The sequence below is a fragment of the Tachypleus tridentatus genome, chromosome 7, assembly GCF_004210375.1.
Source record: "Tachypleus tridentatus isolate NWPU-2018 chromosome 7, ASM421037v1, whole genome shotgun sequence".
Lineage (NCBI taxonomy): Eukaryota > Metazoa > Arthropoda > Merostomata > Xiphosura > Limulidae > Tachypleus > Tachypleus tridentatus.
In genome coordinates, this window is record NC_134831.1 from 142175077 (window position 1) to 142186152 (window position 11076).

The 11076-nt window shown below is 33.5% G+C and overlaps 1 protein-coding gene across 1 annotated transcript; it reads right to left on the reverse strand.

Annotated features, from left to right (window-relative positions):
* Nucleotides 1–7390: 7390 nt before the first annotated feature.
* Nucleotides 7391–8982, reverse strand: LOC143256773 (C-reactive protein 1.1). Its single transcript, XM_076514425.1, has 2 exons — nt 8833–8982; nt 7391–8410 (listed from the first exon to the last, which is right to left on the reverse strand). Exon 2 carries the CDS (start codon nt 8402–8404, stop codon nt 7676–7678), a length of 729 nt encoding a protein of 242 aa, XP_076370540.1. The 5' UTR covers nt 8405–8410; nt 8833–8982; the 3' UTR covers nt 7391–7675.
* Between the last annotated feature and the right edge of the window lie 2094 nt (nt 8983–11076).

Genomic DNA, 11076 nt, shown 5'->3' on the forward strand with positions numbered 1-11076 from the left:
CAACAAAATAGAATTATTTAACACAATTCTGTCAGAATCTACACTATCCATGAATAGTTTAAAATAACGTATTCTTCAACTACCTATCTGATGTAAATTTATACCTCTTTTTAAACCTTTGTGATGGGTTCACTACAGCACATACAAAAATAACACTGGATTGCAACTAGTTTTTCGTCAAAAAGAACGTGCAGCAGTTATTAATATTGTAATAAACCACCTTATAACACAAAAATGTTGTTTTTATTTAGTTAAACAATTTGGTGTAATAAGCTCATTTATTTTTAATGTTAATGTCTTCTACACACTAATGCCCACTACAGAAATTATATAATGAGTATACAACACTTCTTACAATAATGAAGTATGTCCCATTCAAGTGACATATTCTAAAGACGACGGGTGTGGGTGTTAAAACTATAATAAAATAAAGGACAATACAACGTTTCGATATTCTTAGGTCATATTCAGGTTAAATAAGATCGTGTAGCCCCCTAATAGCAGAGAGGCATGTCTGCGAACTTGTACTGCAAGAAACCGGGTTTCGCTAACCGTGCTTAAAATTGAACAACAAATAGGGTAAATTCTCTAATGTATAAAACCATTACGATAGACTAGTACGATGAGAAGAAGTTCAAAAACGAAAATTGTGTATTTCACTTGAATTATATTCCTATCTGACCACGATAATGTTGATATTGTAAGTACTCGCCCCATCTTCAATTGTTTTTTTAACACACTAATAAAATTCTCGGAACTCGACAAAAACGTTGAATTTGTAAACAACGTTTTTGACAGCAAAATTATTAGAAACCCTAAAACACATATTCAAACATGTTTATTGTACTTTCATTCTCTGTGAAATTTAACAATGTAGCATTTTTAGCCAGCATAAAAACGACATAAAAGTGTTCTAAAAAGTGGCTTTTCAAATTATCATTTTAATTCTACAGCATTGCATAAAAATTATGACGCACGTGTTTAGTGGCAGAATTCTTTTTAATTTGAATACTACATGCTCGATCACCCACGATGGACACACTGTGAGTATTCTTCAAAACAAATAAACGAATAATTGTTTTTTCTGCATTTCTTTTGCTTCATATTTGTACGCAGTGAACGGGCAAACGTTTAATTTCCCACATTCGAAACTCGGCAAAATATATCGAGTTTTGACTTTTCAATACATGTTCTAAAAGTTGGGACTATCAAGTTCATATTGGAAATGCTGTTTAAAATACTTCCTCATAAAAAACGTTTTCAATATTTGCGCCCTCAAGGACACAATTTTTTTCAAAAGATCGATTGACCATACCCCTCATAAAGATAGGTAGAGTTTATCCACTAGAAAAAATAGTCTTAGCTAAGCATAACCTCGACGTTCCACATTGTAGTCGAAAGAATCTCGTCAGAACGCGAAAGATGGAGTCCACGAAACGAGATCGTAATTCAATATGAATACCCCTAAATGTGTTTTGATTTGGAAGATCATGATGTGGTGTAGTTGAGTGAAAAAATTAGTCAGCTCCCTTGTTTTTTGCCACTAAATCCAAACCCTTTTGTTCGTTCTTTTTTGCCAGTTTTCTCTCTTGTGTTGAACACATTTCATCTTGCAGTCTGAAAAATACAGAAAGAAAAATAAAAAACAGAAAAGAATGTAGATCATATATAGTTATAATAATTAGAACAAAAACACTAAAATTCGTAAACGAAAACGTTGCTAAGACAGTCAAACATGCTAAACTCTAGGTCTACATGTAGACAAAGATTATCAGAAAGTTATTCTAGGATCTAAGTTTATCAGCACATAAACATGAATTTATAAATACCTTTATTGATTTGCTTCATTCTGATTGGTTGAAAACCTTTCGAGACTAGCTTCAATCCATTTTAGGAGAGTTAATGTTCAGTCATTCCAATGGTTTCATAAAGTATGTTAGCGATAAGCAAGAAGCATTGTGAGCTAAAAAAGTATTCCAAAACAATTTCGATTGAGCGGATTCTAGTGTTTGATAAAGAGAGTTTGGTAGGTGAAGTGACTTTCCGATTCTAATATTTACCAGTTGTACGTTTTATATATGAAAATAAGTAGCGGATTTTAATATGATTTTAATAACTATGCTTGTTTTAATTTAATATATCTTTAGATATGTGTGTATCTTGTATTGTTAAATGTGTAATGCGCAAGTCCTGTCTCTTCTCTAAATTTCTAGAATATTTTGTAGTATAACAATAAACAAGATACGTTTTTCCAAAGCACTCGTTTTATCTTCGCATATTTTTGTGAACTGAACTTTTAAGAACGTCGCCCTAAAGTTTTTTTAATTGACCTGCACTCCTAGAGACAGTTAAATAATAGTGTTGGTCTGCTAAAGTCGAGAATGTTACAGGCCTCCTAAGCTATAATTATGAAAAACGATTATTGTTTGTTTTGAATTTCGTGCAAAGCTACTCGAGGGCAATCTGCGATAGCCGTCCCTAATTTAGTAGTGTAAGACTAGAGGGAAGGCAGCTAGTCATCACCACCCACCGTCAACTCTTGGGCTACTCTTTTACCATCGAATAGTGGGATTAACTGTACATTATAACGCCCCTACGGCTGAAAGGGCGAGCATGTTTATTGTACTTTCATTCTCTGTGAAATTTAACAATGTAGCATTTTTAGCCAGCATAAAACGACATAAAAGTGTTCTAAAACTGGCTTTTCAAATTATCATTTTATTCTACAGCATTGCATAAAAATTATGACGCACGTGTTTAGTGGCAGAATTCTTTTAATTTGAATACTACATGCTCGATTACCCACGATGGACACACTGTGAGTATTCTTCAAAACAAATAAACGAATAATTGTTTTTGTGCATTTCTTTTGCTTCATATTTGTACGCAGTGAACGGGCAAACGTTTAATTTCCCACATTCGAAACTCGGCAAAATATATCGAGTTTTGACTTTTCAATACATGTTCTAAAAGTTGGGACTATCAAGTTCATATTGGAAATGCTGTTTAAAATACTTCCTCATAAAAAACGTTTTCAATATTTGCGCCCTCAAGGACACAATTTTTTCAAAAGATCGATTGACCATACCCTGATAAAGATAGGTAGAGTTTATCCACTAGAAAAATAGTCTTAGCTAAGCATAACCTCGACGTTCCACATTGTAGTCGAAAGAATCTCGTCAGAACGCGAAAGATGGAGTCCACGAAACGAGATCGTAATTCAATATGAATACTCCTAAATGTGTTTTGATTTGGAAGATCATGATGTGGTGTAGTTGAGTGAAAAAATTAGTCAGCTCCCTTGTTTTTTGCCACTAAATCCAAACCCTTTTGTTCGTTCTTTTTGCCAGTTTTCTCTCTTGTGTTGAACACATTTCATCTTGCAGTCTGAAAAATACAGAAAGAAAAATAAAAAACAGAAAAGAATGTAGATCATATATAGTTATAATAATTAGAACAAAAACACTAAAATTCGTAAACGAAAACGTTGCTAAGACAGTCAAACATGCTAAACTCTAGGTCTACATGTAGACAAAGATTATCAGAAAGTTATTCTAGGATCTAAGTTTATCAGCACATAAACATGAATTTATAAATACCTTTATTGATTTGCTTCATTCTGATTGGTTGAAAACCTTTCGAGACTAGCTTCAATCCATTTTAGGAGAGTTAATGTTCAGTCATTCCAATGGTTTCATAAAGTATGTTAGCGATAAGCAAGAAGCATTGTGAGCTAAAAAAGTATTCCAAAACAATTTCGATTGAGCGGATTCTAGTGTTTGATAAAGAGAGTTTGGTAGGTGAAGTGACTTTCCGATTCTAATATTTACCAGTTGTACGTTTTATATATGAAAATAAGTAGCGGATTTTAATATGATTTTAATAACTATGCTTGTTTTAATTTAATATATCTTTAGATATGTGTGTATCTTGTATTGTTAAATGTGTAATGCGCAAGTCCTGTCTCTTCTCTAAATTTCTAGAATATTTTGTAGTATAACAATAAACAAGATACGTTTTTCCAAAGCACTCGTTTTATCTTCGAATATTTTTGTGAACTGAACTTTTAAGAACGTCGCCCTAAAGTTTTTTTAATTGACCTGCACTCCTAGAGACAGTTAAATAATAGTGTTGGTCTGCTAAAGTCGAGAATGTTACAGGCCTCCTAAGCTATAATTATGAAAAACGATTATTGTTTGTTTTGAATTTCGTGCAAAGCTACTCGAGGGCAATCTGCGATAGCCGTCCCTAATTTAGTAGTGTAAGACTAGAGGGAAGGCAGCTAGTCATCACCACCCACCGTCAACTCTTGGGCTACTCTTTTACCATCGAATAGTGGGATTAACTGTACATTATAACGCCCCTACGGCTGAAAGGGCGAGCATGTTTATTGTACTTTCATTCTCTGTGAAATTTAACAATGTAGCATTTTTAGCCAGCATAAAAACGACATAAAAGTGTTCTAAAAACTGGCTTTTCAAATTATCATTTTTATTCTACAGCATTGCATAAAAATTATGACGCACGTGTTTAGTGGCAGAATTCTTTTTAATTTGAATACTACATGCTCGATTACCCACGATGGACACACTGTGAGTATTCTTCAAAACAAATAAACGAATAATTGTTTTTCTGCATTTCTTTTGCTTCATATTTGTACGCAGTGAACGGGCAAACGTTTAATTTCCCACATTCGAAACTCGGCAAAATATATCGAGTTTTGACTTTTCAATACATGTTCTAAAAGTTGGGACTATCAAGTTCATATTGGAAATGCTGTTTAAAATACTTCCTCATAAAAAACGTTTTCAATATTTGCGCCCTCAAGGACACAATTTTTTTCAAAAGATCGATTGACCATACCCCTGATAAAGATACGTAGAGTTTATCCATTAGAAAAAATAGTCTTAGCTAAGCATAACCTCGACGTTCCACATTGTAGTCGAAAGAATCTCGTCAGAACGCGAAAGATGGAGTCCACGAAACGAGATCGTAATTCAATATGAATACTCCTAAATGTGTTTTGATTTGGAAGATCATGATGTGGTGTAGTTGAGTGAAAAAATTAGTCAGCTCCCCTGTTTTTTGCCACTAAATCCAAACCCTTTTGTTCGTTCTTTTTGCCTGTTTTCTCTCTTGTGTTGAACACATTTCGTCTTGCAGTCTGACGAATACAGAAAGAAAAATAAAAAACCGAATTAAATATAGATCATATATAGTTATAATGATCAGAAAAAACACTAAAATTTGTAAACAAAAACGTTGCTAAGACAGTCAAACATGCTAAACTCTAAGCCTACATGTAGACAAAGATTGTCTGAAAGTCATCCTAGGATCTAAGTTTATCAGCACATAAACATGAATTTACAAATACCTTTATTGATTTGCTGCATTCAATCCATTTTCTGAGAGTTAGTTTTCAGTCATTTCAAAGGTTTCATAAAGTATGTTAGCGATAAGTAAGAAGCATTGTGAGCTAGAAAAGCATTCCAAAACAATTTCTGATCAACAACACATACTGTAGTAGCTAATCGACTAAAGTTGAGTATGGCAGTTAAAGAGTTAAGGGAATGATAGCTCGGAGAAAAACTTTGTGGTGCTCCCCTTCCATTGGAGCCCTAGGCACGTGCTTATTTTGCTTAATGGTTAATCCAAGGCCGATCACCAGCAAACCGAATTTTTCTGTTTTCCGTGGGGGGCGTTACTATGTAATGGTCAATCCAACTATTCGTTCGTAAAATAGTAGCCCAAGAGTTGGTGGTGGGTTGTGATGACTAACTGTCTTCTAACTAATCTTACACAGCTAAATTAAGGACGTCTAGCGCAGATAGCTCTCGTGTAGCTTTGCGCTAAATTCAAAAATAAACATTAAAAATGACATTGACAGAAAACAATCAACACGAGCAAGAGTGAAAAATTCAGGAATAATAGATGAGACAACGTAACAATTTTCCAAATTGTGTAATCATTAAACGTTGGCCTCTCTTGGTTGATTACCGGACAACAATATGGGGGCTTGAGGAGAGGGTGGAGAGAAAAAGCATAACACTCAAGGTGGCTGGTGGTGTGTGTTGCGTTTGTTTAGTGAGGTAACGTAGTTGCATGGGGAAATATATCTATTTCAAGTGACTAGTGTTCCTGCAAATTTGACTATCGTCGTTTAAAAGTCATTTTGATTCTATGTTCTTTCTTAATACATTGTAGAAATACTTTAAAAGCATCTTTTAATTGTGTTTAGCTCATTTATATCGTGTACTTCTGTGCACGGAGTGTAAATTGGGTAGTGGTAAACTAATCTTATTACTTTTGGTAATAAGGTTTGGTAGGTGAAGTGACTTTCCGGTTCTAATACTTACCAGTTGTACGTTTTATATATGAAAATAAGTAGCGGATTTTAATATGATTTTAATAACTATGCTTGTTTTAATTTAATATATCTTTAGATATGTGTGTATCTTGTATTGTTAAATGTGTAATGCGCAAGTCCTGTCTGTTCTCTAAATTTCTAGAATATTCTGTGGTATAACAATAAACAAGATACGTTTTATCTTCGAATATTTTTATGAACTGAACTTTTAAGAACGTCGCCCTGAAGTTTTTTAATTGACCTGCACTCTTGGAGACAGTTATATAATAGTGTTGGTCTGCCAAAGTCAAGAATGTTACAGGCCTCCTAAGCTATAATTATGCAAAACGATTATTTTTTTTTAATTTCGTGCTAGGCTACTCGAGGGCTATCTATGATAGCCGTCCCCAATTTTGCAGTGTAAGACCAGAGGGAAGGCAGCTAGTTATCACCACCCACCGTCAACTCTTGGGCTACTCTTTTATCAACGAATTGTGGGATTAACTGTACATTATAACGCCCCCACGGCTGAAAGGTTATAAAATTTGCGTTGTTGCTTTCAACGCAACCTTTAGTGGTTATTTGTGTTTAGATAATTGGCTTGTTCATTTGCTTTTGTAATTATTAGAACGATATTTTTTTATTAAAGGTGCGACAGAATCGCTTTTTTTCAACCCTCATACACTGGGCTTCTCTCTAGAAAACATCATGTGTCTAAAATATTTCTCACAAAATAAATGGAACAAGGGTATTTTTGTATATGTATAGTGCATTGTAAAGAGCTGTCACGTACATTTTTAAACAGTGATGAATTTTTATGGTATCACACTACTTATGTAATTCCTACACACCTCTTTACAATCCGATTTTATATTGAATCAACGTTTCACGAGGCTTGCTAATTTATATATTCAAAATAATTTTGATATAAGGTACGGAACCCTGTATTTTTGCATCAGGGTCTATCAGGAACTTGTGAGTTACCTGAATTTATAAACTCAGCTAGAAGTTTAAATTATATAAGAAATGAATAGACTGGATACATTTTAAGAACAGTGGAAACATTCTTTATTGGAAAAAGACACACAAATGAGTGTGTGAAAAGAGTTGACTCCTTAATGTGTAAGTGAGTGGATCATAAACTAGCAAAACTTTATATGTAACGTTCACAGAATGTTACTAAAAATGCAAGAAATTATACTTTGAAGTTTTAATAGATATAAAGTGGCGATTCACATAGAACCATTTAATATATGAAAAGCAGTTTACAAACAAACAGTAGAAAACATTTGGTACTCGGTTTCCAAATTCTTCTTTTTAATACGTCATCTAAGCACAGATTTCATTCGGTGAGAGAACAACCCCATCGTAAGCCCGAAATTGTGTTTTATCCCAGTGAATTATGTTTCCATAGATATGTCGTTCCGAATGATGGACACATTTACTCAAGTGTTTAATTTGTTCGTGATTCAGAACCGTGTCCCAAAGATTAAGTTCGCTCAGTTCGCCTTCTAAACTTTGCTTTGCATCAAACCCACCACCGACAGTATCCTGGTCTTGTCCAAGAACAACTAAGCCACCTTGACGAAGGGTAGCTCCCATGGCGATCCCAGTTGCGTTACCTTCACAATGGAAACCATCCACGGCTGTAGTCGCCTCACCTTTCCATGATGACCACGTGTGACATGCATGATGCCACCTTCCAATGTGTATTTTATTTGGACATTGTACTTTCAGCATGGGAGTCCCATGAACGTTGAAAAGAAAATCACCTTGTTGGTTTAGAAATGTCAGAATCTCATTGTCTTTTTCAGTGGTAGCGTACGAAAACATATGAAGTGAGGCTTTTAAGCGATGAATCTTGAACCAGTAACATAAGGTAATTTCTTGCAGATCAGGTAACGTTCCCACCATTACTAGTCGCGGGAATGACGGAGAACTAGACGGAGGAAATTTAACCTTACTGCTGATTTCACCTTCCTCTAGAGCAGAAGTTAGAAATAATAGAAGGCAGATGAACACAGCGGTTTCACAAGCCAGTCTGTAAATCGTTTTCATGTTTTCCTGTACGAAAGAAAATGAAGTAAAAAATGTAACTTGTTCAGGTATCAAAACCAAAAAAAATAAAAAATAAAACTAGAGTAAGGGCATAATGGTACAGTAAATATTTTGTTTCACGTATTGTGAAGACGTTAAAAAACAACCAAACTTATATATATATATATATAGCATTGATGAGTAAACAATTGATTCACCCAAACTATTAGAATCTGGTTTTAAAGTGGAGTATGTCTCAGAAGTTTCGTATACTTTTCTTGGACATGCCTCAAAAGTCATTTATAATTTTAAAAACCCGTTGAAACACTGAGAATGAAATAATTTAATTAAGTATACAACTTATCATAACGAAAATAACATGGAAATATAAAGATAAAATGTTCAGCAATTAAAACATGACAATCTTATTAAAATAAGTATAAACTTACGGTCCTGATACTCCGCTGGGAAAAAATTACTGCGTCAGATCTCAGTGGATGTTCTTTGTGTTACTAAAATCTACACACACAGGTATATATATAGTTATCAGACTTTTTTTTTTCACCTGGCAGTCTGCCAATTACTGTCTGTTGCAGTTTTCTTCTTCAAATTGTCACTCAAGAAATATTCTACAACCTTGTAACGTGCTGATAGACAAAACTGATAACAGACGCAGAGTGACTTAAACAGTTTACACGTGTGTGTAACGCCGTACTTAAAATACACAAATCCTCAGACATCAGAGCGGTTGCTATGCTGTGACAAGTTTCCTAAATTCCTATTTTTATTTATTAATACTTTGCATTACTTTAACACTAATATTAATTTAGAAGCAAAGACAAGTTAGTTGGTTGAAGCTGACACTTAATTATTTAGTTTACCAGTGAGTTTTATTGCAATAATAGAACTACAATTTAATGAATTGTTCCTCTGTGGAACAGAGTCACCTTACGAAATTACAATGTTTAAAGCTGGACTTGGACACAGCAGACAGCTCACCATGTCTCTAAATATAACAAATAATTCTGATAACATTTTAGTGAAATTAGAAAAAAAAAACATTTTGAAGTTTCGAGAAATATGGAAAGGTAATGCATCGGTGTATTACACAAACTTTGGTAAAACTTTAACATAAATATGAGAAAAAAAACTGTTATTCTTTTGACATTTGTTATATAAATATATCGAGAAAAATAGAAATATATAACTTAGTAAACTGATAAAATGTAGTTCAAAGATACCCCAACGTGCACAGTGTTTAATGTTTCAGCAATACAAATAATTTCTGACCTATCTGACCAAATTTCGTGTCACTCTGACTGCCCCCCTCATTAACTCTCAAACTCCTAGCATATTTCCAGTTGAAGTGAAATTGCGTCACACTTTTCTTCGCGCTATATTAGTTACTGTTAGGCCCTATTTGTATAATATACAAAAACCCTAATATGCATAAGCCACAATATTCTTATGTGCGATTCATAAGTTAATTTTTCAACAATTTTGTTATTTTCTTTACAGGAAGAGCCCCTTTTGGCGTGTTTAAAGATTTGGAAAAATAATATAAAACTATCTAAAAATCCACTAATTAGATATTTCTAATTGAATAAGTGTTGCATAACAACTTCAGAAACACTCATTTAATTTTTGCAAGAAACCTGATGAATAAAAATATCGACATGGCTATCATTTTTTCATCGTGACGCGAGTTTCTTTATATTTTGTTGAACATAAAATTTTACAAAGAATACATAAAAATGTTTAGCTCGAAACTATAATTTTACAACATTGTCCCAAATTGTACTCCATACTGAACACTTAAGCATTCTTAAGGATCTACACAAGTCAGGCAGCTCACTGTGCAACCTTACATTTTTCAAAAATACAAAACAAAATCAACATTCGAATCAAATGATTATCTTAAGGAATCGATGGTTTACATTCTTAATATTGGTAGCCAGATGTCTTAAGTAATGAGAATAAGAAAATCAAATTATGATATTGCGGGTCAAGACAGCAGTTTTCAAATTACTTGTCCATTTCTAATTTTTCTTTACTTTTCTTCAAGAACGTGCCTCAAAGAAATAGTTTCGCCTTGAAATTGGATAAAACAAAATTTAATTAAACACATTATCAATCGTTATTCATCCTGACAGCCAAATAATAAACAAGTCCTTGAAACACGTGTATGTTCAGTATCAACTCATGATTTATCTTATAGCCTAAAAAATCTTTGTAAGTGAAGGCCATGGTGAGTTTGCACGTGGTGAGAAATAGGTTGATATGAAAAAATCACGTTCAAGGTCTTTGAAGTTCCGTTTAGTATATCAAACCATTTAAACGTGTTATATTTTAAATGCTAGGTAATGAAAACGAAATGTGTCATTATCATATCTTTTATTTATGTCAAAGGTAAAATTTATTAATAATATTAAGTTTTAATTTCCACATTACTTTATAGCAAATTCATAAGAAGTTGGACATGTAATGTGAAAATAAAAAAGTTCCAATTTCACTTGTGGTATATTCATTACCGATATAATAAACGTTTAATAGATTATTCTGATGAATCGCAACCTTGTTATTCTTGTTAAAAAGCGCAAATCAGCACAGTAGGCTATCCGTACTATGCTCAGTGTAGCATGCCCTAAGATTTAACAGTGATCCACTGGCGCGTTTCTTATTGTAAGTCATGC

Excerpts from the sequence above, each read along its gene's own strand:
- LOC143256773 (XM_076514425.1), bottom strand. The coding sequence starts at position 8,404 with ATGAAAACGATTTACAGACTGGCTTGTGAAACCGCTGTGTTCATCTGC.